Consider the following 27,445-nt stretch of genomic DNA (forward strand, 5'->3'; position numbering starts at 1 on the left):
GAAATGAAATCGTTCAATTTTAAATAAATGCACTAAAGAGTTATTTGTATGTTTTGTATTGCAGACAAAGGCAATGTTTGTTTGATTTATATACGGCTATATGTGACCTACGATGATGTGCGAATTACTGGGCAAAGACTAAACGATTTATTAAAAATAGTAAAAGGTATTTTCTGACTTTAAAACGAATATTTTTTACCTGCTTTGGGAAGAGCACACGTGATTTTAATAATGTTAAAATAATGATTTAAGAGCATGTGTCTTGCTATTCACTTAAAGAAAGTAGTGCTGAATGTGAAATTATTTATAATAAAAGAAGCAAAATATGAACAAAGAAGTATTTTACTTCAATACGGTACTAATTGCCAAAATGCAACCGAAGCAAAGGATGGTTCAGGTAATGGCAACTGAGTTATCTTTTTAAAAGCTTGAACAGGACACTTATCCTATCATGAATAAACAGATGGACTTTCATTAAAAGTAGTACACAAATCTTATATCAATCATCATTATTGATATAGTTTTGGGGGAGGAGAACACATTTTCCATAAGTTTACAGTAAAAATCATATATTTCACGTTCGTTTAGACATATCTGTCTTATTATTTGCATAATTATCTCGATTGTTTAGATATTTCACAAATGACCGATTGATATCTTGTGCCTCAAGCCGATGTTAAATTGATAACATTAACATTTCAATATCTATCTGAGTAAATCAAGGTTGTTTTCTTTTTTCTGATGTTTTGGGTTTATAGGTTACTCTCTCTGCTAGCCCTTTCTAATAAACTTGCCTTACATTTGAATCGTATTTCTCATGTTGTAGTTCAAATGTTTTTTTCAGTACCAATACATTAGAAGTATTCAATAGTATAGAACTATAGGATTAAAATTACCGGATTTAACTACTTGACTATGGCGAATTCCGTCTTTAGAAGAAAACATACATATAAATATTTTACACTTTTTTCACAAAAGTAGAAAGAGTCGCGTTCAAAAACAGGATGGGTCATTTTTTTTTCGTTGGCAATGCATTTTATCGAGAACATATTTAAGTAACGAATGAATGTAAAAATTTGCCGCACAAGTGTTATTCTCTTTCAAAGATAATTGAATAGGAAATGTCTTCTACCGTTTCACGTATTGGTTTGAATATTTTGAACTATCGTTATTTTAAAACAGGAAGATATATTAAGCAGATGGCCATAACTGTACACTAGTGGATTATGATGAAATTTAAGATCATCATGCCCTCATAGGAAAGTGTGCAATCTTTTGTTCAAAACTACAAATACCACAGCAGGTCAGTATTTTTCTCTTTATAGATTATTTCTTTAATACAATTGGCTATTTCTAAGAAATAAAGACCTATTTTAAGATGTAAAGTCTATACTGCAATAAAACATCAAAGAACTTCAAATCAAATCAGTATTTAGATTTTCCATAATATTTTTTTTAGATTTACAAAACCATTACTTTACAATGTACAATAAAATTTGATAGTATTTGATGAGCTTCAGTAATTTATTACAGTATACATTCCTGATGAGTTCCGTTACAAAAGGCATTACTGGAATTATCCTTAAATCCAGATGAACAACGCCACAAATGAATTCTTAAAAAAAATCCAAATGATATTAAATATTTCAACTAAAGAGTGTCAGTTCCTTTTCGTTGCGTCACTTTCTAATGACATTTTTTGCACACGACAAGTTTAACTGTGATACCTAGTTAAGGTTCACACAAAATAAACTGAAAAAAAACGCAGTAAAATGTAATAAGTTACAGTTCCGCTGCACTGCACTGCATTTTAACTTAGTGAGGTGTAACCGCCTAATGTATAAGGTTTTATGTTAACGGTTTTTATCTAAAATAGCTTACGTCTTAAGTTTCAATCAAAGTGTGAAGGGTTGAAGGAAATACAGATGTTCTAACGAGACAGTGCTTATGTAGCTACTCAATTGTTTTCACCATTGTTCTTCCAGCCACATAAAAAGAAAAATAGCCGATTAAAAGCTTACGGAATGAATGGCACAAAAGAGGAAGTACTATTATTAATTGTTCTTGTAGCCACCTATTAAGTATTCTTTTATACAACAACAAATTTAACAAGTTTATTCATCTTTTCCCATAAGGTCATAGACTCATGTGGTACAATATGCAAAATATATAATATGGCAAACATGCATCAATATTAAATTGACATGATCACAAACATGCATTACAGTAGCACAGTTTACATAGGAAATGGAAACATATACTCACCTATAACATGATATTCATGATTATAAAAAATCACATTTTCGTCGTATGTGTCAATAGTATACATGTATATGCAACATAAGATTTTAATGACTTTACATATTAGACTAGATCTATCACTAGTGAAGAGATTAAAATTTTTCTCAATTGAATTTAGAATTTAAATCATGTTGATAACGAAACTGTGAATTTTACATACATTTTTACATACTGCATACACAAGTTTGACAAAAGTAGTATTAAAGCATTTATTTAACAAATTTGATGAAATGCCTGTTATGCCCCTGAAATGCTTTTCTTCTTTATCCAGAGATAATTGGTATGGTCTTATCATATGAAAGCAGACAGACGGACAACTCCAAATCTATATTTACACGTATTATTAAACTTAAGTTATCAAATAAATTGAAATAAACGTTTTAATATTTTATTTTTGCTGATAAATCTACCCTTTTTCAATTACTTGACCAAAAGCAATTGCTAAAGCTGATATTGGACTTCTTGCTTTCAATATCTGACAATTGTCATTATTAATATCTTCACATAAAGTATTTTGATATAACTATATTGTAAATAGTGTTGACGCAAATAACGTTGTTTATGTAAGTTTATTCACATCTAAACTGCACAATTTCATAAATTTGTTTTATATTACTCGTTACAGCAGTATGCAAGGTATCAAAGTGGAACGCTCTCGCTTTTGTGAAATATCGGGGTTATAGTTTAAATCATGTTAATAAACTCCATAAAAAACTTTAGAAGAAGCAAGGCATATTTACAATACAATTTAAGCTTTTAATGATCTAGCTCCTTATCATAGTGAAACTATCGCGCTGAGATAATTATTCAAATTCTAGAAGTAGAAGGACTTTTGATTGTGGATAAAATTTTAATATGTGGGGCTGCATTTTTGCAGTTGCATCCGTAGGTGTTTTGTCTATGTTCATTATTCAATACAGGTATGTATTTTCATTGCTTCTCATTTTCTTCGAAGGCACATTATACCTCAGATATCAATATATTTTCTTATCCTTTAGGAAGGTCAAATATATGTTCAGTAATGTTTTAATAATGAATTTTTAGCGTCTTACTCGTAAATGTTCAACAACGGCAGAAAGTAGTGTTGAATAATGTGTTGTACATGTAAAAAGTAGGGAAAATGCTATCAAAGTAGTATTTTGACATCCATACAAAATACTAAATCCCTTGACTAATACCAATTACCAATGAAGAAAAGAAACGAGTTGATCTATATAGCCAATGATGTTTGAGTTTTTTGTTGTTTTTTTTTAAGCTTTTAAAAAATATTAAAAGCTTAATGGGCCTCTGATTTGTTAAAATGTATATTCATATAAGAATAGCATCTGGAAGAAGTATGCAAACGTATCATTTATAATTTAAATATGATTAAAGAACACACTATTGTAATATATCATACTGGAACATACATTGAGATATATAAAGAACTAACATTTAAAAGCTTTCTACTTTTGCAAGGAAATACAGATGCAAAAAAAAATTTGTTAATAACAGATTTGAGTCTCGTGAACGACTATGAAGATATCCTGCTTTAAAATATCAGGGAATCAAAAATAGACAGTTGAGCTCTTTCCATCAACATTTGTGACGCTCCTGTAAGAAAACAAATTAGGGACTAATTTATTCAGTGTCGACACTGTTTTGTCGTCTTTGAGGAGACTATATGTCATCATTTTTTGCAGCGGTGCTAGGGGCATGAAAACTAAAACATCAATAGTCAAGAATGCGATTTTAAACTATTTACTTTTTGGCTCTCCGGGGATTGAAATTTTGCTCCCTATTATTAATTAGTGCAAACCCAAATTTTACTTTATATCAAGTGTGAGCATTTTGTGATATTTAGAGCACTGTTGTACTGACCAAGAAAGTACAGAAAATGACGTAATAGAGAAAACGTTATTTAAATCTGACGTCAAAATATGGGCTTTATATGAAATTAACTCGTGACTCGTTTAAGCGCGCTTAAATGCAAGATATTGTTAAATTCTTAATTTGCTTGTGTGGTTCTACTCAGGTACCCGTTCGTGCCAGAAATAATGCACAGAAGAGCACCTGAGGTCTTCTCCGAACGTTGCCATATGACCAATTCTGTGTCGGTGTGACGTAAATCCCAATTAAACAAACATCATGTGAAAATCGAATGAATCTTCCGTGGTCATTCGAATTTGAAAGGTCCTAAATGCGTAAAGGCAAAATTAAAAACTGATTACGTAAATTAAATTGAATTGTTAATAAAGTTGTTAAATACAGATATAATTCATTCTTTCATCATTGTTTTTTTTTTATCTACTTTTATTTCTATGTAAAAATCGTATTGTAAAAAAGTCTTTATTTGTATATGCTGAACATTAAATGTCAAAATATGTACACCATTCTTTATATCATGGTGTTATTATTAGAGTATCTTTATGTTGAAGTTGTATTAGCCAAGATTTAATTTGCATAGGCTACGATCTCATAAAACATTTCGTATATATTTACATGCAGTTAAAACAGCAAAATATGAACAAATATAGAAGGTTTAGGTAAAAGATTTAAATTTTAAACACGCATAACTTACTTCACGTTTGAATAAATGATTTCATACATTTAACCGGAGATGAAAGATATCATGCATAAATAGGGCATATAATTATATACTTTATTTTCATAAATGTTCATAAAGTGCACGTCTCTTTAATATCGTCTACATAGCACAGTTTGAAAATAATTTGCTGTTAAACTATAACATTTCCCATCGATTAATTCAAAATGCTTATATAATTGTTTACTAATCATAAAATGTATTATTTTTTATTTACTTTCTAATACTTTTGTTACAGCTATAACATTTTGGCACTTTTGACATTGAACTCGTACGCGGAATATTACTTCTTTTGTCATAGGAATATCGTAGCGTAAAATGTCTATTGTCGTTTTATAGTGCACAATGTAACACTTAAACAGCCAGAATATGTAATAAAAAGTAAAGAAGATAAAGTAATACAAGACTATGCCAATTAGGCTGGAGAGAGATCCAATAACTCGCTTTGAAGTCTTCCAATAAATTAAACACAGTCTTCATTATTTTATAAGGGATTGGATTGACTGGAACAAAAAGTTTATTTACAGAGTCGCACCCGGTCCATGTAAACAAGTCTTAACAGGTGAGACCGTTACAAAACAATATAAAGTTTATATATTTCTTTTATTGCTATAATAAAAACTGTTACATGTAATAATATATATTTTGCATATAAAAACCCCGTCAGGGGAAGGCGTTGTTCCCTTGAGCAAGAAACTTCACATTCATTGCTCAGTACTGGATGGTTCTAGGAACGCATTAGAAACTGTGTCAATATCCTGACAGCTTCCGACACAACCCAACTGAAATAAATTCTGTATAAACCAAAAGAGGGAAAGACCATTGTTGCCGAAGTATACATGTAGATTGCATTGACGGCAGCGTTCATGAATCAATTAAAGATAAATTTGCATATAATTTTCATAATAATATACAAAATATAGACTTACAATGCTTTGCCGTCTTATCTCCAAATCTTTGCATATACGATCCATAAACCTCCCTTCTACTATCATATTTCAGAAGGAGGCTCAGAAGATATCACTTATATTGGCAATGATATAGTTATAATATCATCAGTAAGTTCATATTTTAAAATATATTTGTATATTTATTTAAACCAAGATATAAATCATTTTGACTTGTGTAAGTTCGCTGTTTTAGTGATACAATTTAATTATTTTGCCTTGTATATTGATCACTTTCCGTGATTCAATTTTAACTGTTTGTCTTGTTTATGATCGCTGTTCGTGCTACAATTTAATATTGATATGTCTAAAAAATAAAAATGTTACTTTTCACAGTTACGTTTTTTTTATCGAAGCATTGCAAACCATTTTTATATCAATACATTTTATGACAAAGGGTATTGGAGAAGGGGAAGGTGAAGGCGTAATTAAAGCTCTTGATCTTAACACAAGCCAAGTTGTTAACATGACAATACGTGGAGCACCTGACAGAAAAGATTTCATGACAAAGCCACACGGAATATCTACCTGGAAAGACGAAAGAGGTGTGTAGTAAATTTGTCTATGAATAGTCAAGGTGTTTTCTGGTATTTTACACTGCTAGTTATGTAAACAAAATTCTTTTGTCATACAGAAATGAATCTTTTCATTTCAAAGAGCTTTATTGCTTTTATACGAGCTATATCACTGATTTGTTTGAGATGCCAGGAATATTTTTTATATTTTTTTAACTATTCATTTTTTACTTCTTAATAATCAGTGTTTTATGTTGTTTTTTTTTTGTTGAATATGAGGAGGTAAACAGAAAAATGATGCATTTATACCTTTTCCGGTATTATATGTCATAAAGATGATAATCTGTATCAAAAGTCTGTTGAGGGAACATATAAATAACCTATTTATATTTATTTCAAAATTAACATTCATGCTATATAAATATTTTAAGTCATTTGTAAATTAGTATGTTATTGACCTCTTTAAAATTGATTTCGATCCATGTATGACCATACCTTTTCTTAGAGTTAATGTAAACAATTATCAAGACTGACCACCACTGTCGCTAAACGCGTTAAAATGGTCCATAATTATTATCTTTTTTATAGGAAGACCATAGGAAGTTTTGTCAAAGAGGAGCATTGCCGATGAAGGCGATGAAATGCCCAGCATTATCTTTTAAGTGCAGGGAGGTAATGAGCTGCTTTGTCAAGTAGTTTTTGAACACAGTAGCATTTGTGGCGTAAAAATGAGGTTTACATTATTTATTTATTTTAGGGAGGTTTTGAACTGTTTTGTCAAAGAGTTCCTAAAAAAATTTGCTGAACTTTTTAAACAGATTTATATTAACTTTTTGTTATAGGAGAGATATATTTATACGTTATAACACATCCGTCGTTATCAGAGGACAGGATAGAAGTTTTCAAACTGAAAGAGAATAACGTTTTGAAATATAAACGGACCATAACGGATCCACTCTTGGTCAAGTATGTATCCCCATTTACCAAATTAGTAGTTACATTTACCCTTAAACTTAGTTTACGAATATATTTAAGGGCGAATATTACTTAACTGTTTTAATTCGGCTTGACAATCAATTTTATATAATATGAGTTAAATGTTATATTTAATAAACTTAATAATATGATATTTGTTGACGAAATAATAAATGCCATTAAACAATTCAAAAGCAATCGATATGGTGAACCAGACTAAATATTAAATGAATTTTTCACGGCAGGAAAATATGTTCTTGTACCTGTTTTACATAAACTTTTAATAACATTTTTGAAATCCGGTATTTACCAGAAAAATGGTCTGATTGCTATGTTATACCATTGCATAAAAAGGTAATATGAATAATGTCGAAAATTATCGTGGGGTGACACTTCTTAGTTGTTTAGGAAAGCTTTTTACACGTATTATAAGTAATAAATTAAAGTCATGGGCAGAAAATTACAATGTATACATAGAAGCTTAGGCGGGTTTTAGGTCAAACATGAGTACCATTGATAATGGTTTTGTAGTAAATTGACTTATAAATCATTTTTTAAATCAAGGTAAGCAGCTTTTTACTGTGTTTGTAGATTTTACGAAATCATTTGACTACATAGTCAGAGACAATTTGTGGTATAAATTGGTACAATAAGGTATTAGAGGTAATATCATTAAATCAATGTATGAGTCTGTAAAATCACGTGTTAAATATCTAAATAATCTTAGTGAGGAATATACATATATGCTTGGTGTAAGACAAGGTGAGTGTTTATCTCCCTTGCTCTTCTCTCTATTCATAAATGGTTTAGAAGATACGTTCATTTATAGAGGTTCAGATGGCATAGATATAGATATGTTTAAAATTTTCCTTCTGTTGTATGCAGATGGCATGTTCTTTTTTGAAATTCTCCTGAAGATTTACAGCATAGTTTGAATGTTTTAAATAATTATTGTAACACTATGAAATTTAAAGTAAACATATAAAAAAAAGGTAATGATTTTTAGGAAAGGTGGATGTTTACCAAGTGATCTTTGTTTTTATTACAATGGTGAAATACTTGACATAGTTAACAAATTCTCATACTTAGGTGTAGTGTTCACTTGTGGTGGGTCATTAAGCACAGCTCAAAGTACCCTGGCGGGTCAAGCTCAGAAAACAGTTTTTTAAGTTAAACAAATACTTATATAAATTTACTTACATACCACCTCGGCATAATACCAATATGAAATGATAGTAGTGAAATATTAGGTTTTACAAATGATATATCAATAGAAAGAGTTAATTTTCAATTCTGTAAACGAATTCTCGGTGTGAAAAAGACAACCAAAAATGATTAAGTTTATGGAAAACTGGGTAGAACCTCTTTACAAGTTATTCATCATATGAACATTGTTAAATAATGGGTAAAGATATTAAGAGTACGCGAAAATAAGTATATTTATTTGATCTATTACATTTTAAAATTAGATTTTGAACGAGATGAGCAGGAGGTAAACTGGTGTTCAATGGTTAAAAATTTTTTATGTTCTCTTGGTTTTTTATGATGCTTGGTTAGAGTAAAATGTTGGTGATGTTCAGTTATTTCTATCTTCAGTTTAACAAAGGTTAAACAGATCAATTTATTCAGAACTGGCATGGTAGACGCATGTTATAAGCAGAGCATTATTTTACAGAAACATTGCATCTTTCCAATGTCAGCTATATCTTGAAAGTTTTTTCAATAAATAAAACTTTGCCAAACATTATCTAAATTGCGTGTTTTCTTCGCAACGTGTTACAAATTGAGTCAGGTAGATGGGTACGTCCAGTAAGAATTGCAATAAATGAAAGGAAATGTAACTTATGTGGTTTATTGGAGGATGAATTTCATTTTATAATTGAATGCTGTCTTTACAATGATTAAAGGAAAAGAAAAAGTATATACCAAGTTATTATTGGAATAGACCGAATATGTTTAAGTTTTAAGAATTGATTAAATCTGATAACAAAATTTTAATTAGAAATTTAGGAATATATGTATACAACGCTTTTGCTATTAGAAATACCGTTATGTACGGGCAATGATACATGTAAAATAATGTATATATCTCTATATTTTTTTCTCTCTTCTTCGGTTGCCACAGCACAGTGGAAATATTACTTTTTTCAAGATATAAAATTCAATACTAAAAGTTTCAAAGAGAAAAGAATAAATGATATTTGAATCAATATTCAGTTATTTTGATGATGGTGTTTCTCGAATAGCCAATGAGTTGACCTTTTAATGCTCCCCGAAAAATTTCGGGGGAGCATATAGTCGCCGCCTTGTCCGTCCGTCCGTCCGTCTTTCCGTCCGTTCGCACTGACAGGAGAGTAATTATGTGGCTAGAGGGACAATAGGTAACTGTTCTTTCTCTTTGATGTCATTCATTCCGTAATGCTTTATGTGGCTATTTTCTTTTGTGTGGCTAAAAAGAACAATAGAGAGAACAATAGAGAGAGTAGCCACATAATTACTGTCCTGTGAGAACTTCCGTCCGTCCGTCCGTCCCCTTTTCTTGTCCGGGACATAACTTTGAAACAACAAGAGGTATCAACATGAAACTTTGTAGGTAGATAGATCTCAATGAGTAGGTGTGCAGTGCACAAGAACCGTAACTCTGCCTTGCCTAATTTTTGAATTATCCCCCTTTGTTTATTTTACACTTTGAACTTTGTCCGGGACATAACTCTAAAACTATAATAGGTATCAACATGAAACTTTGTAGGTAGATAGATCTCATTAGGTAGGTGTGCAGTGAACAAAAACCGTAACTCTGCCTTGCCTAATTTTTTGATTATCCCCCTTTGTTTATTTTTACACTTTGAACTTTGTCCGGGACATAACTCTAAAACTATAAGAGGTATCAACATGAAACTTTGTAGGTAGATAAATCTTATTAAGTAGGTTTGCAGTGCCCAAGAACTGTAAGACTGTTTTGCCTACTTTTTGAGTTATTGCCCTTTGCTCATTTTGACACTTTGAACTTTGTCCGGGACATTACTCTAAAATTATAAGAGATATCAACATGAAACTTTGTAGATAGATAGATAGGTCTCATTGGGTGGAAGTGCAGTGCGTAAGAATCATTACTTTGCCTTGCCTTATTTTGAAGTTATTGCCCTTTGTTTATTTTTACTTTTTGACTTTAGTCCGGGACATAACTTTAAAACATTGGATAGAACTGCAATGCTTAAGGAACCTAAACAAAGCCTGGTCTTATTTTGGAGTTATTGCCCTTTGAATTTTCGGGACATATCTCTGATATCATCAGGAAACTTTATAGATAGATAGATCTCATTGAATAGAAGTGCAGTGCAAAAATACATAACTCCGCCTTGCCTAATTTTGGAGTTTTTGCCCTTTGTTCATTTGTTTTATACTTTCCTGTGTCCATCCTTCTCGGGGAGCATCACCCGGTTCAACCGGTTCTTGTTTTCTTTTGTTTACAATTTCGATAAAGGTTGACTGTAAATTGGAGTACTATTCAAATGATTGCATAAATGAAATATATATTATATTGCATTGTATTGAATAATTGTTTCTCCTCTACTGGAGAAGTTTTTAAGGTTGAATTTAAAATCTCTCCTTTATTTTAAATATTTGAAAAAGAGATGTTTTATTATCATTATCATGCATTACTCTGCCATGTCATATATAGTATCTTTGTAATATGTTGTCCTCATGGGCTAATAAGCCGGTTGGAAATGAAATAAATAAATTCAAAATATAAAGGCGAACTAAGTCTTAAAAAAAAAGTAACGTTCTTTCTTAAAATTAGGTAAGCATATGTTATTTTACATCTTAAATGCTTATCACCTAAAATAAATAGCAAAATGTGAAATGATTGTTGACAAAGGTAGCAAAATGTAAACAAAGTGGTATTTTCTCACTGTTCTTGTAAGTTTGAATGTTTGTTGTTGTTTTTGTTATTTTGTACTAAAAATATTTCAAAAAATATATAGGTTGTGTGTTTTTTCAGCACATTTTTTAATACTTTTTGGGACTTCACAGGGGCCCCGATTCTCAAGTTTAGCCACTTTGTGAAATTATAATGCAAATAAGTAATTGGGGCCATTAGTAAATTTACCTGCCCCCATTAAAAATCAAAACCCAATTTTAAGCGGAAAAGGCTTTCTTTACAAAAAATATGGTTTATTTTTATTTTTTGGAAAAAATTAAAAAGGGTAACATTGGGTCAGACGTCAGTACAGTTGTTTAATTTTGTGAAAGTGGATTGAAAAGTGATTGAATATTTCTCAGTATAAATGACTTGGTCGCAGTCGGACGAGATAAACTCTACATCACAAAGTTTTTCTATTATCGGGACAAACCACTGAATATGTTGGAAATGTTTACACAACGGGCATGGGGAGCTTTACTTTACTTTGATGGCAAAAAAGTAAGACCTGTTGTACCCACTGGCCTTTCAATGCCAAACGGAATCAACATTTCACCTGACCAAAAGTAAGTTTTCTTATAAAGCATGCAAAGCTATTGACATGAATCAGAATTGCTTATTGTTGTTTTGGTGTGTTGTTTTTTTATTGATTTTTTGTTTGTTTTTGTTGTTGTGTTTGGGTACATAATACCGTTTTATTTATAATTTATACCATTTATTAATTATCTTTTTGATGGATTACCTCACTACACTTGCCATTTTCTGTGCTCTATAAGAATACATGATTTTAACCCAAAGCTGGACGTGACCACGTGTCTGTGTACAAATTATAATGATAAATGAATCGGACCTTTTCGGGAACAACCGTTGTGTAAAACACTTATGCTCTAAGAGCCTTAAAGTTCACACGATGAATATACATGAACGCTGACTTATTTTAATTGGACAGTGTTTGATATTAACGAATCTCATTTTGATCATTTAAATTGTTATATTGTCGGATTTAATTAGTTTGCCTATCAGTTATGATGAATGTAAAGGCGATGCTTTGTTATATTTTCTTACGCTGAATGGTTCACTGAACAGTATGTCGCATGTATGTATTAAAATATTTTTAAACTTCAGGATGATCTATGTGTCAGAGTTTGGAACGAAGAAGCTACTTGGTTATCATAGATCTGAGGACAATCTCCTGACAAAAGCTTGGGTACTGCTTTAAAAACTTGTATCAAGACATCATTTATATTAAGTTTACTACATGTTTAACTGCCAAATAATTCCCCCTTAGAAAGGATAAATTTAATCTTACACCCGTGCCGCTTTTCCGACTCCGTAAAATGGTATTGCACGGCCTTACATATCTTTTGGCGTAACGTCATTTGCTTTATACAAACATAGTGTAAAGAAGCTCGAAATGTTAGACTTTCACTTTCAATGAAAATCGATTCTTTTTCACTTTAAACAACCTTTATTTGGGGTACCGTATTTGATAAAATAGAATATTATATTTGTGTAGGTTCATTACTGAAAGACTCGCATAATATAATGTTTTCAATAAATTCAGAATTGAACTTTTACTCATTCAATATTCTCTATTACTCAAACATCATGAAAATAATATGATAAAAAAAGTTAGTGAATAATATTGCAGATGTCGACAATTACTTGCTTTTTACTGTACAAACTAATTCCAACAGCTGTTAATTTACCAAAATGTCTCACTGAAATAGAAAGTTATGATATAAAAATAAATTAGATTTACTAAAATTATCGTATAAGAATTTGATGCATTGTTGCATTGAACGCGTATGTGACACAAGACGTGCTATACATTTGTATAGGGCATGAAAAAAAGAGAGGTAAATACACGGCTGAGTAGGGCCGGAGGATGATAATTGGCCCGCTTATTGAAAAGCTTTAGCTCAACGTAAGCGCAGACACAGAGCTGCTTCACATAATGAATAATAAAATCAAGTCTTCCTTACTAAAATATACTTTCCATGTTATGTTAACCTTAATAATGAGGCTACATGTGTCATTTTCTAATTGCTTATGTTCAGAGAGCCAAATATGATTATGACTTTTGTTTGCATGTTTGTCGTATCGGGCGGCCTTTAACATTCTTTTTCATTTCTTATATATGACCGCCTCCGTGGTCGAGGGGTTAGATTCGATGACTTCTAATCCGGTTACCTCTCTGACGTGGGTTCGATCCCCGGAAGATGCTTTAGTAGTTTAGCGCGAAGGAAGGTAGTCTAGTACTGGTGTAACTCTCTAGGAACGATGGTTAGGAAAATACCCGCCTATATGACTGAAATACTGTTGGAAAAAGGCGTAAAATGAAACAAACAAACAAACAAAAAATTTTATTTATAACTTATGTAAAATGCTTATAAATGAGTGCATTTTAGGGGCTTGATCTTAGCTTTATTTTATAAGATATACTTTCTACATTACATTTTCAAACGATAATTGTTTAGCGTAAATTCCTGCTGCAATTGTGTTCTCCATAATGTCAAGTTATTGTATATTGTGTTCTATTAAGTATATTCGGGATAAGAGCTTAGTGTAAGTTAATTTGTTCTTTTGAGTACATTTCTGATAAGATATTAACTTTACTTGATATCATTGGACTTGCTCGTAGAAAATTTTTAATGTGGATTACATAGAATGGCAGGTTGATATAACTTGTTTTTAGTCGTATGATGTAGATACAAAGGCTGACAACATTGAGGTAGATCAAGATACAGGTGATTTATGGATCGGTTGTCATCCATTAGCATTTAGGATTTTGGACTCGATGAGCAGTGGATTTGGACTGACGCTGCCGTCCCAGGTATTCGTTTCATGAGTACACTTATTTTAGATCAAGAGTGAACTTACCCATCATTTTAAGGACCTTTTTAATATATATCAAAGATTCTTTAAAAAATTGTTTACTTGACAGTCAGTATCCTATTAAACTACTTGTTCATACTGAGGCACGTTGGTTATGTGTTTTCAACTCACCGAATGCTTATTCAGTAAAGATAACTGAATCTATAAAGAAAGCGAAAAACGGAAAATTTGAAAACGTTGTGAAAAGTTTGTTCATGTACGGTAATGACAGCTAAACGTTTTTCACTATGAAAATGAAAATGCTGATACAGAATGTTAATGAAGGTTATTGTCCCTTTTCGAAATATCAAAATAACTGGTTTATGCTAAAGAGAAAATTTTACATCAATACAATACCGCAGTTATCAATAAACAACTTTAATATAATAATAATATTTTAAACAGTGTGGTGATTTGTGTCTTTCTGCTTTCCATTTTAACACCTGCCTAATTTTGTTTTTCGACATTGTGTCGTTTCGCATTTTGATAGATCGATATTACTTCAGGTATTGCGTTTCAAAATGGAAGACAACATGGTGTCGTCAGTAGAGGAGATCTATGCGGACGATGGATCAGAATTAAATGGTTCAGCAGCGGCAACATATATAAAAGGCAAACTAGTGATTGGATCTGTCACGGCTGAGACTGTCGTTTGCGAGGTGAACTATCTGTCACCTTCACTTCCTTCAAATTAATAGGCATTAATTATTCAATGTAAAGACACTCAATGATATAATGATCTTATCAGAACATTTGTGTTTTATACAGAAATTAACATTGAAATAAATAAGAAATATAGTGACAGTTTTTTTCTGCTTATACATTAGAACTTTGCCTTCATATCAGAGTATGGTTCTGTGTTTCTGTGCTATTTGTCCAATGATTGACTTGTTTAGAGGATTTTTTTTATTTTATCAAGTGAACATAAGGAATGTTAATTTCAATGCTTCAATATATATAGCAGTTTTGTGCTCATTTTAAACAAACACACTATTCTTATGGTGAGTATTGTGAAATTCATCTAGAATCAGACATATTATCGTGACATTGAAAAAGCCTTTTCTTATATTGTTTTAGTCGTAATGTTCTGCATCAAAAATAGAACAGGTATGCTTTTAAGTAGGACCATGGTTTACTAAATTTGAAGAGAACACATTTACAAGAAGAAAAGATATGAAGTCTAGTGTTTTTCAAATTTTATTTTTGGAATTTAGTTCTAACTGAAGAACGAGTATTTTGATAAAAAATGTACATACGAAATAATACGATACAAATTTACAAACAAAGATATAAAAAGGTGAGGTATTAAATTTCAACGATAACGATACCCCCAATAACCACAATACAGTGAATATGTAGGTGATACTTCCGATACGTGTATCACTCTGATTTTCTCATTGTTATATAAATGTTTATCCGGAACCCCTTTGATATTACGGACAATTTTTTATCCCGAATCAACAGATTTACTATTTACATTTGAAAATCTTGAAAAAGTGCGATCCCTTAGAAGCATAAATCACAACAAAATTACATGAACATTGCAGACTCGGTTTTATTGTGTTTGTAAATGAGAGATAATGAAAAAGTGCGAAATCCCTAACGCCTCCAAGGCCTAGCGCTCGCTTGAGCGGTACTGAATTGTTAACACTTAAAAGTGCTGGAATCAATGATCCCGAAGAACCAGAAAATAGAACAACACGGTACACAAAGTAGTAGACACATTTTATATCAATCATTATATTTTTGTGGAAGAGAACACATTTTTCAGATCAAGTTTACAGTATATTTCAAATATTTCACGTTCGTTTAGACATATCTGTCTTATTATTTACATAATTATCTCGAATTTTTAGAGATTCGACAAATGACCGATTGATATCTTGTGCCTGAAGCCGATGTTAAATTGACAACATAAACATTACACATATCTATCGGAGAAAATCAAGGTTGTTTTCTAATTCCTGATGTTTTTGGTTTTATAGGCTAGCTCTTTTTATAAACATGCCTTACATCTTGTTGTAGTTCAAATGCTTTCAATAGCAATTCACTAGAAGAATGCAATTTATAGTTAAATATAGTATAGAACTATAGGATTAAAATTACCGGTCTTAACTATTTGATTATGGCGAATTCCGTCTTTAGAAGAAAACATACATATAAAAGAGTCGCGTTCAAAAACTATAACAGTATGGGTTTTTTTTTCTTTCTTCTTTTTCGTGAACGATACATTTTATAACATACTGAACAAAGTATGCAATACAGAAACAGAAATGAATTCTTAAAAAAATCCAAATGATATTAAATAGTTCAACTAAAAAGTTACAGTTCCTTTACGTTACATCACTCTCTAATGACATTTTTGCACACGATAAGTTTAACTTTGATACCTCACACGCTCTAGGAGTTAGGGTTCACATAAAAATTAAATAAATAAAGCAGTAAAATGTAATTAGTTACAGTTCCACTGCACTGCTCTGCATTTTTACTCAGTGAGGAGTAGCCGCATACATGTATAAGGTTTTATGTTAATGATGTTTATCTAAAGTAGCTTAAGTCTTAAGTTCCAATCAAGGTGTGAAGGGTTGACGGAAAGCCAGATGTTCTAACGAGACATCACTTATGTAGCTACTCAAAAGCTTTCACCATTGTTCCTCCAGCAACATAAAACAAAACAAACAAAAAAACGCATGAAAGCTTACGGAATGGGAATGAATGGCATCAAAAGATGAAGTACAAGTATTTATTGTTTGTTCTTGTAGCCACCTAAGTATTCTCTTATACATGCAGGCAGACAGACGGACAAATCCAAATCTATATTCACACGCATTTTACGACGAAACTCAAACATAAGTTATCGAATTAATTTAGTTTAACTTTTAAATATTTTATTCTATTAATAAATCTACATTAAATTATTTTGACCAATAGCAATGGCTGAAACTGATATTAGACTTCTTGTTTTCTATATCTGACAAATAAGATAAACATGCATCATTAATATCTTATAGTAAGTATTTCGATGTAACTTTATTGTAAATAATATTTGACGCAAAGAAGGTTGTTTATGTTAGTTTATGCACATCTAGTTGATAAAACGAAAACTGCACAATTTCATAGATTTGTTTTTATTACTCGTTAGAGCAATATGTGTGGTATCAATGTGGAACGCTCTCGCTTTTGAGAAACGCCGAGATATAGGTAGTTAATCAAGTGATAATCTCCATAAAAAACATGCCAAGAAGCAAGGAATATTTACAATTTAAATGATATAGCCCTCCATGATAGTGAAACTATCGCGCTGAAATAATTATCAAAAACTAGAAGTGGAACGATTTTCGTATGAGGATAAAAATTTAAATATGTGGGGCAGCATTTTTGCAGTTGCGTCTTTAGGTGCTTTGTCTATGTTCATAATTCAATACAGGTTTGTACTTTCAATAACTCTTATTTTCTTTGACGGCATGTTATAGCTTAGAAATCAATATTTGCTTTATTCCTTAGAAAGTTCAAACATATGTGTTCAGTAATGTTTTTATAATAAATTTTGAGCGTCTTAGATGTTAAATAAACAACGGCAGAAAAACAGTGTTGAATGTACAGTAATGTGTTGTAGAGGTAGGGAAAATTTAAACAAAGTAAAATTTTGATTTCCATACAAAATGTTAACTCTCTTTACTTAAACCAATTACCAAAGAGCAAAAGAAGCGAGTAAATCTATATACTCGTAGCCAATGAGTTTTTTCTTTGGAAGCTGTTAAAAGATATAAAAAAAATAAAAAAAAGGTTTTGATAAATAGAAATGATACCATTTCATAGGCTTAATGGACCTTTTATTTGTAAAAAGTATATATTCATATAAGAAAAGGATCGGAAGAAATATACAAACGTATCGTATCGTTTACAATTTTAAAATGATTGAAGAGCGACCCTTAAACATACATATATAAAGAAATAACGTTACAATGTTTTCAGCTTTTGTAAGGTAACCCAGATGCAAAAACAATGTTAATAACAGATTTGAGTTTCTTGAACGACTATGAAAATTCCGAAAATTCCCTACCTTAAAATAGCGGGTGATCAAATATAACCAATAAGTTGTTGAATACTCAGTCTGATAAAAATGCATTAGTTCGTGATTCCATTCTTGTCCGACGCAGAATACGCACGCGCGAAATGGTACTTCCGTATCTATTAACATTTCCCATCGATTAATTCAAAATGCTTATATAATTGTTTACCAATCATAAAATGTATTATTTTTTATTCACTAACTATTTTTTTTTCTTTTCTTTTATGTTACAGCTATAACATTTTGGCACTTTTGGCAATGAACTCGTACGCGGAATATTACTTCTTTTGTCATAGGAAAATGTCTCATGTCGTTTTATAGTGTACAATGTAGCACGTAAACAGCCAGAATATGTAACAAAAAGTAAAGAAGATAAAATAAGACAAGGCTATAGCAATTAGGCTGGAGATAGATCCAATAACTCGCTTTGAAGTCTTCCCATACCCGGGCGGGCGATGGACTTTTATCTACAAAAATACGTTCGGTCATACATGTATGTTCCGTCTACATTAATTGCCACCCACAAAATCTCAGAGAGCATTTTAATTAGATACAAAAGTAAATTTTTAGATGAAAGAAAAATACCTTGCATTTTAAGATTCTTGGATAGAGTGATCCCTCGGAAGCATTTATCACAACAAAATTAAATGATCATTGCAGACTCGATTTGATTGAGTCTGTACATGAGGGATACTTCAAAAGAAACGAACGCAGCATTCCTTACGCCCACAAGCACCGGCTTGAGCAGTTCTCTTTTTTTTAACGCTTAAAAGTGCACTTTTCTTTTTTATAAACGTGTACAAATTATGATAAACGCAGTGTTCTGCAGTTTTTGTAGCACTGCTGATCCTTAACCCTTTTTTTCACGTAACATTCTACTTATGAAATCAAGACTTCAGAAAGTCGTTTTTATCTGGCTATATACCGTTTTTGAACTAATATTTAAACAACCTTTAGATACCAAAAAGGTATAAAAATTGTACCATAGTAAGTGGGACATAAAATTGCAAAAAGTGAAAAATTGAATTTTTTTCCACTATGTTTGTTTCCTCATGAGGCGGCCAAGAATTTTTATAACTTTATAAATTAAACACACTCTTCTCATATTTTTATTAGGGATTGGATTGACTGGAACAAGAAGTTTAATTACAGAGTCGCACCCGGTCCATGTAAACAAATCTTAACAGGTGAGACCGTTACAAAACAATATAAAGTTTGTATATTTCTCTTATTGCTAAAATAAAAAATTAAAAAATGTTATAATTATATTTTTTACATAATTATTATAACCCCGTCAAGTCGTTGTTCTATTGAGCAAGAAACTTCACACTCATTGCTCAGTACTGGTTGGTTCCAGAAACGAATTCAAAAGTAGGTCAATGAGCTAATAACCTCCTACACTAAAGTCAAAAGCCATGTTGCATAAAAAGACATGTTTGTAGCGTTCATGGGTCAATTTAAGATAATTTTGCATATAATTTTCAAAATAGCATAAAGAAATAGACGTCCCCAAATCTTGCATATTCGATCCATTAAACCTCCATGTTACTATCATATTTCAGAAGGAGGTTCAGAAGATGTCACTTATATTGGCAATGATTTAGTTGTGATGTCATCAGTAAGTTCATATTTTAAAATATATTTGTATATTTAAAAAGACAAATGTATCAATTTTGACTTGTATAAGATCGCTTTGTGTGCTACAATTTAGTCATTTTGCCTTGTATATGATTTCTTTCCGTGCTACAATTATATTCACTTGTATATGATCGCTGTCTGTGCAACAATTTAATCATTTTGCTTTGTATGTGACTGTTTTTTGTGCTATAATTTAATGATTTTAACTTGTATATGACCTGGCCGCTTTCCGTATACATTTACCCATTTTGACTTGTATTTGATCGCTTTTCGTGTGAAAGTTCAATTATTTTGACTTGTATATGATTGCTATCCGTGCTACAATTTAATTATTTGACTTGTATATGATCCCGTTCCGTGTGGCAATTCAAAAATTTTGACTTGTATATGATTGCTTTCCGTGTGACAGTTCAGTTATTTTTGCTTGTATATGATCCCCTTCTGTGTGACTTTTCAATTATTCTGACTTGTATATGATAGCTTTCCGTGCTAAAATTTAATTATTTTGACTTGTATATGACTGCTATCCGTGCTACAATCTAATTATTTTGACTTGTATATGATCCCTTTCCGTGTTACAATTCAAATAGTTTGACTTGTATATGATTGCTTTCCGTGCTGCAATTTAATCATTTTGACTTGTATATGATCGCTGTTCGTCCTACAATTTAATATTGATACGCCTTCCTCATTTTGATACCACAGTTACATTTTGTATCGAGGCATTGCAAACCATTTTTATATAAATATATTTTATGACAAAGGGTTTAGGACAGGAGAAGGTGAAGGCGTAATTAAAGCTCTTGATCTTAACACAAGCCAAGTTGTTAACATGACAATACGTGGAGCACCCGACAGAAAAGATTTCATGACTAAGCCACACGGAATATCTACCTGGAAAGACGACAGAGGTGTGTAGTAAATTTTTTCTATGAAAAAGTAAACTATAAGGTGTTTTCTGGTACTTTACACCTATAGTTATTTAGTTATTTTAAACAAAATTATTTATTTGAGATGCCAGGTATATATATTTGTTCAACTATTCATTTTTTACTTCTTAATCATCAGGGTTTCTTGTTTGTTTGTAAGTTTTTTTTGTTGTTTTTTTTTTTTTTTTTTTTTTTTAATATGAGGAGGTGAACAGAAAATGATGCGTTGATACCATTTCCGGTATTATATGTCATAAAGATAATCTGTATCAAACGTCTGTGGAGGGAACATATAACTAACCTTTTTATATATATTTCAAAATTAACATTTATAAATATATTAAGTCATTTGTAAAATAATATGTTATAGACCTCTTTAAAATTGATTTCGATCCATATATCACCATACCTTTTCTAAGTGTTCAGATACACAACAATCAAGACTAACAACTAGTTATAGAAATTGTTTATTTTTCTTCCTTTGTTTCACATTTGTCGGATATCTAAACAATGTATTTGCGTACTGCTTTTTTCCATCGTCATATGAATTGACAGCCTCCCCATTATTTTTCATATTTATTATCTTTAATATGGACAACTACCGCATTTTAATTTTCAGTTTGGCAATTGAACATATGATAAAAAAAAATTGTTATCATATTTTCAGAACTGTACGGAATAGCAAATACATTTGTGACATGCAGAACAATTTATTTCTAATACATACATATATTAATCAGTAGGAGTTGTATCAACTTATAAGCTATTTTGTCAACAAAATCTAAAACACGTTGCTAAACGCGTTAAAATTGTCCACATTATATCTTTACATTATATCTACATTATGGGCTAACAAGTTTTCACTGAACGCGTTAAAATGGTCCACATAAACTCTTTTTAACAGGGAGATTATGAGCGGTTTTGTCAAAGAGATATGCAACGCATTGTTGCTAAAGGCGTTATAATTGTACACATTAACCCTTTAATTGTTGGGCGATTATGAGATGTTTTGTCAAAGAGGAGCATTGTCGATGAAGGCGATGGAATGCTCAACATTATCTTTTTAGTACAGAGAGGTTATAAGCTATTTTGTCAAGAAGGGTTAGATATTAAGCACGTACATTTAACATTTAAGGAGTGAGGTGTACATAACTTTATTGATTGCAAGGAGGTTTTGAATTGTTTTGTCAAGGAGTTCTCAACATATTGTCGCTGAAGGTTTTTAAATGATTTTGTTACTACAGGGGAAATGTATTTATACGTTATAACACATCCGTTATCAGAAGACAGGATAGAAGTTTTCAAACTGAAAGAGAATAACATTTTAAAATATAAACGGACCATAACTGATCCACTCATGGTCAAGTATGTATTTACCTGATTGTGAGTTACATTTACTCTTAAACTTTGTTAACGGAATATCAAAGAGAGGATATTACTTAAGAACTAGTTTAATTCAGCTTGACTGTCAATTTCATTAATACATTTTCTTTATGAAAAAGTAGGGCAAACATGTGTAATTATACTGTAATTATAGATGTAGAAATCTTAAATATCACCTAAAATAAAAAGCGTCAAATGTGAAATACTTTTTGACAAAGGTAGCAAAATGTAAAGAAAGAGGTATTTTAAATTTATTTCTCACTGTTCTTGTTATTTTGAATGTTTGTTGTTTTTGTTGCTGTTGTTTTGTACTGAAAATATTTCAAAATATATTAGGATTGTGTGTATTGTCAGCACATCTAAATACACTTTGACTTCACATTCCCCTAAATTCTCATTTGTTATACAAGTCTAAGCCACTTTGTGAATAGATATACAACTTAAATAATTGTGCCATCAAGTAAATTTATCTGTTCATTAGAGAAAGCGTGTAAGGCATCTTTGTTAAGAATATGGTAAATAAATGCTTTTAGTCTCATTTAGATGATTTTGAAAAATGTAATGTAACATTGGGTCGGTCGTCTGTATAGTTGTCAAGTATTGTGAAAGTGGATTGTAAAGTGATTGAATTTTTCTCAGTATGAATGACCTGGTCGCAGTCGGACGAGACAAATTCTACATCACCAGGTTTATACATTATCGGGACAAACCACTGAATATGTTGGAAATAGTGACACAAAGGGCATGGGGAGCTTTACTTTACTTTGATGGCAAAAAAGAAAGACCTGTTGTACCCACTGGCCTTTCAATACCAAACGGAATCAACATTTCACCTGACCAAAAGTAAGTTTGCTTATAAAGCATGCAAAACTATTGACATGAATCAGAATTACTTATTGTTGTTTTTATGTTTTGTTTTTTTTTGTGAATTTTAATTTTTTTTTTTGTTGTTGTATTTTTTTTATTTATTTATTTATTATTATTTTTTTTTTTTTTTGGGGGGGGGTCATAATATCGTTTTATTTATAATTTATGTCATTTATTAATTATTCTTTAATGAATAACCTAACTACACTTGGCATTTCAGTGCTCTATAAAAACACATGCTTTTAACCGCATAGCTGGACATGACCACGCGACTGTGTACTAATTATAGTTATAAATGAATCGGACTATAACTTTTTGTTCGGAAGCAACCGTTGAATTGTGTAAAACACTTATAGAGCCTTAAAGAGCACACGAGGAATACACATGGACGCTGACTTACTTTAATGGGACATGTGTTTGATATATGCGAATTTCATTTTGATCATTTAAATTATGATATTGTCTGATTCAAATAGATTCCGTGTCAATTATGATTATTGTAAAGGCGATGCTCTGTTGTATTATCTTATACTGAATGGTTTACTGAACAGATGTGTCGCATGTATGTATTTAAACATATTTTAACTTCAGGATGATATATGTGTCAGAGTTTGGAACGAAGAAGCTACTTGGTTATCACAGATCTGAGGACAATCTCCTGACAAAAGCTTGGGTACTGATTTTGTAAAACATAAATCAAGACAGCATTGTTTGTTAACTTAACTACTGTAAAATAATTCCGCCTTACAAAGGATAAATTGAATCTCACACCAATGCCGCTTTTTCGACTCCGTAACAAATGGTATTACACGGTCGTGCATATCTTTTGGTGTAACCTCATTTGAGTTATACAAACATAGTGTAAAGAAGCTCTAAATGTTAGACTTACACTATAGGTGCATCAATGAAAATTGATTCTTTTTCACTTCAAACAGCCTTTATTTGGGATATTTGAAAAAATAGAATATCATAACCGTGTAGTTCATTACTGAATTTATTGAATTCGGAAGACTCGCATAATATAATTTTATAAAATAAATTCAGTATTGAACTTTCTCACATCATGAAAAGTAATATGAATGTTATTGCAGATATCAGAAAATTACTTGCTATATACTGAACAGTATTTAATTGTTTATCAAGCTGATTCGAGTAACTGTAAGTTACCAACATGTGTCACTGACTTCGAAAGTTATAATATAAAAATAAATTAGATTTACTAGAATCATCGTATAAAAGTTTTATGCATTGTTGTTTTTGAACGCGTCTCTGACACAAGACGTGCTATACATTTGTATATGGCATGATAAATAAGAGGTAAATACACGGCAGAGTAGGGCCGAAGGATGATTGGCCCGCTTACTGAACGTAAGTGCAGACACAGAGCTGCTTCCCTCATTGGTTAAACCTATGCTTTTTGTTTATTTTGCGTTTTAGTAAAGCTGTGTGTTCTAAAATTAACGCTCAGTTTAAATCACAAAATCAAGACTTCCTTACTAAAATACAATTTCCAAGTTATGTTTACCTTAAAAATGACGCTACATTTGTCCCTTTCTAATTGCTTATGTTCAGAGAACCAAATGTGATTGTGACTTTTTGTTCGCATGTTTGTCGTATTGGGTGGTCTTAAACATTCTTCTTCTTTTTTATTACATAAAATGCTTATAAATTAGTGCATGTTAGGGCCTTGATCTTAGCTTTATTTTATAAGATATACTTTCTTCATTACATTTTCAAACGATAATTGTTTAGTGTAAACTCCTGCTGACATTGTGTTCTCTCTAATGTCAAATTATTGCATATTGTGTTCTATTTAGTATATTTTGGATGAGAACTTAGTGTTATTAAATTTGTTATTTTGAGTACATTTCTGATAAGATATTAGTTTTACTTGTGATAAGATATTAGTTTGACTTTGCTCGTAGAAAAAGTTCTTTTAAAATTAAAACATTTAATCTGGATTATATAGAATGACAGGTTGATACAACTTGTGTTTTTTAGTCGTATGATGTAGATACAATGGTTGACAACATTGAGGTAGACCCAGATACAGGTGACTTATGGATAGGGTGTCATCCAATAGCATTAAGGGTTTTGGACTGGATGATGAGTGGATTTGGACTGACGCTGCCGTCTCAGGTTACACTCATGTTAGATCAAAAGTGAACTTACTAATATAATTAATATTAAAGAAGGTAATTGTCCCTTTTCGAAATATTAAAATAACTGGTATATGCTAAAGAGAAAACTTTACATAAATACTATACCGCAGTTTTCAATAAACAACTTAATTAGCCATCATATTAAAAAAGTGAGGTGCTTTGTGTCTTTCTGCTTTCCATTTTAACACCTGCCTACTTTTGTTTTTCGACATTGTGTCGTTTCGCATTTTGATAGATCCATATTACTTCAGGTATTGCGTTTCAAAATGGAAGACAACATGGTGTCGTCAGTAGAGGAGATCTATGCGGACGATGGCTCAGAATTATATGGTTCAACAGCGGCAACATATATAAAAGGCAAACTAGTGATTGGATCTATCACGGCAGAGACTGTCGTTTGCGAGGTCAACTATCTGTCACCTTCACCTACTTCAAATTAAAAGCATTAATTTTTTAATGTAAAGACACTCAATGATATATTGATCTTATCTTAACATTTGTGTTTTATACAGAAATTTACATTGAAATATGTAGGAAACATATTAACAATTTTGTTTTCTGCTGGAAATTTAAAAAAAAAAAAACCATCACCTTCATATCATTGATGATGGTTCTGTGTTTCTGTGCTATTTTCCAATGCTTGAATACTTTAGAGGTAATGGTTCAATATATTTTTATTCTATAGAGTGAACATAAGGAATGCTAATTTCAATACTTCAGTATATATATAGCAGTTTTTGTGTTCATTTTAAACAAGACAAATATTCGTATGGTACGTAAGTATAAAAGTTAATTCGGAATCGGACATATTATGGAGACATTGAACAAGTCTTTTCTTATATAATAATTGTTTTATTCGTATCTGTTTTGACACAAAAAATTAATCAGGTATGCTATAAATTTCATTTTGGGAATTTAGTTCTAACTGCAGAACGAGTAAGTTGATAAAAATTGTACAAACGCAATAAGCTAGCAATATACCGTTTATAACACACAAAAAGTGAAATAAATTGAACATCATTTGACTAAATTGAAAGGACCCACCAGGATGGTATGCTATCTAATTATCAGTTGTGCGGCGCGTTATAGGCGCTATATGTTGTTTGCATGTTTGGTTTTTCGGCGAACATTTTAGGAAAATTGATGTTGGCTCACTTCTGGTATTACAAATTTTAAAGTTACTCTAGGGATCAAATCCATCTTACCAGCTGGAGCAAAGCGATGCATAGAGACTTCATATATTCGAACCGATTTAGCCGTCCCAAAAGAGAAAACTGTGACAGCTATAATGATGCCTTAATCCTTGAAGGCAACTCCATTGCCACAAGGATGCGACACTTTATAAAAAAGATATACCACTTAAGGATCAACTTCATGAACAGGTTCTGCCTGCAACATGTTCATTTTTGCCGTTACAGGCGAATTTTCCCTTTTGTCAGTACAATTCTTAAATTTTTGAGATATTAGCAACACCATCAATAAAAATGTTTATTTACAGAACATACATTGACATACATGTAATTTGACTCAAACATTAGCATGAGTGCAAACTAAATTCTCCTCCTTCGAAGTTTTAAAAGACTTCTGATATTAATTTTAAGTGAAACTATCAATTTAACGAAATATATTTTGATAATAAAAGCACGGTTACACTATAGAGGTGTGGCTTTTCACAGACTAGACTGGCGAGTCATTAGCCATTATTCTTTATGAAATAAGCCCTGTTGTTCATTATGATTGAAAATTTGTTTAAATAAATAGTTACAATTTGCGAAGATTGTTTTTGTTTCTCTACTCTATCCTGAAAGTTCCTTTGTAAAGGACACTGGGATAGAAACGTTTCTTGGATAATAAGAAAACAACGTTTGTTTGTTAGTTGGCTTTACGGCACCAACACAATTAAGGTCATAAGGCACATAAACTGGAAAAATGATGCTGGAAAACCTCGGGTGTTACAAGGTTCAAGCAACACCAGTGGTGTCAAAACCAGCTTACCCTCTGGAGCTAGGAGATACATAGACTTCACTAAGTTGTACCATTTTAGTCGCCTAATACGATTACGCAGGGACAAATCATGGCTGCAATTCTGATGCCTCAACTTTTGTAAGCCATCCCTCACCCACAAGGGGGAGGGATCACGAAGTCGTGACACAGTTACTACAGATGTGTTGTTGCAGTTACTGAAGACTTTGAATAACAGCACAAGCAACTACAAGAGTTTATATTGTAAAACTGGCAAAGTGTATAATATCAATAGAAAGATATAGATTAAG

At 31.4% G+C, this 27,445-nt stretch overlaps 1 protein-coding gene and 1 long non-coding RNA gene across 3 annotated transcripts; both read left to right on the forward strand.

Moving 5' to 3' along the window:
- The first annotated feature begins 3,002 nt into the window (after positions 1-3,002).
- LOC132750875 (serum paraoxonase/arylesterase 1-like) lies at positions 3,003-26,943 on the forward strand. 2 transcript variants are annotated; one of them, XM_060740934.1, is made up of 9 exons: positions 3,003-3,221; positions 5,377-5,447; positions 5,888-5,943; positions 6,230-6,377; positions 22,005-22,125; positions 22,783-22,986; positions 23,602-23,683; positions 25,012-25,149; positions 25,424-26,943. In XM_060740934.1, exons 1-9 carry the CDS (start codon positions 3,157-3,159, stop codon positions 25,610-25,612), a joined length of 1,074 nt encoding a protein of 357 aa, XP_060596917.1. In that variant the 5' UTR covers positions 3,003-3,156; the 3' UTR covers positions 25,613-26,943. The 2 variants fall into 2 exon arrangements, with proteins under 2 accessions (XP_060596917.1, XP_060596916.1); XM_060740933.1 differs by lacking the exons at positions 22,005-22,125; positions 22,783-22,986; positions 23,602-23,683; positions 25,012-25,149; positions 25,424-26,943 and adding exons at positions 7,190-7,313; positions 11,607-11,810; positions 12,370-12,451; positions 13,943-14,080; positions 14,628-14,923.
- LOC132750877 (uncharacterized) lies at positions 17,215-19,812 on the forward strand. Its single transcript, XR_009628611.1, has 3 exons — positions 17,215-17,548; positions 19,310-19,380; positions 19,756-19,812. It is a non-coding gene; the product is annotated as an uncharacterized LOC132750877 (long non-coding RNA).
- Positions 26,944-27,445: the final 502 nt, after the last annotated feature.

The sequence above is a fragment of the Ruditapes philippinarum genome, unplaced genomic scaffold (genome assembly GCF_026571515.1).
Source record: "Ruditapes philippinarum isolate M1 unplaced genomic scaffold, ASM2657151v2 ctg9531_1_1_1_1, whole genome shotgun sequence".
Taxonomy (NCBI): Eukaryota; Metazoa; Mollusca; class Bivalvia; order Venerida; family Veneridae; genus Ruditapes; species Ruditapes philippinarum.

Bases quoted from the DNA above. Each gene is read 5' to 3' on its own strand.
- LOC132750875 (XM_060740933.1), top strand. From the start codon at position 3,157: ATGTGGGGCTGCATTTTTGCAGTTGCATCCGTAGGTGTTTTGTCTATG. The intron at 3,222-5,376 runs GTATGTATTTTC...TTATTTTATAAG, and splicing joins ATGTTCATTATTCAATACAG to GGATTGGATTGACTGGAACA. The intron at 11,811-12,369 runs GTAAGTTTTCTT...TTTAAACTTCAG, and splicing joins AACATTTCACCTGACCAAAA to GATGATCTATGTGTCAGAGT.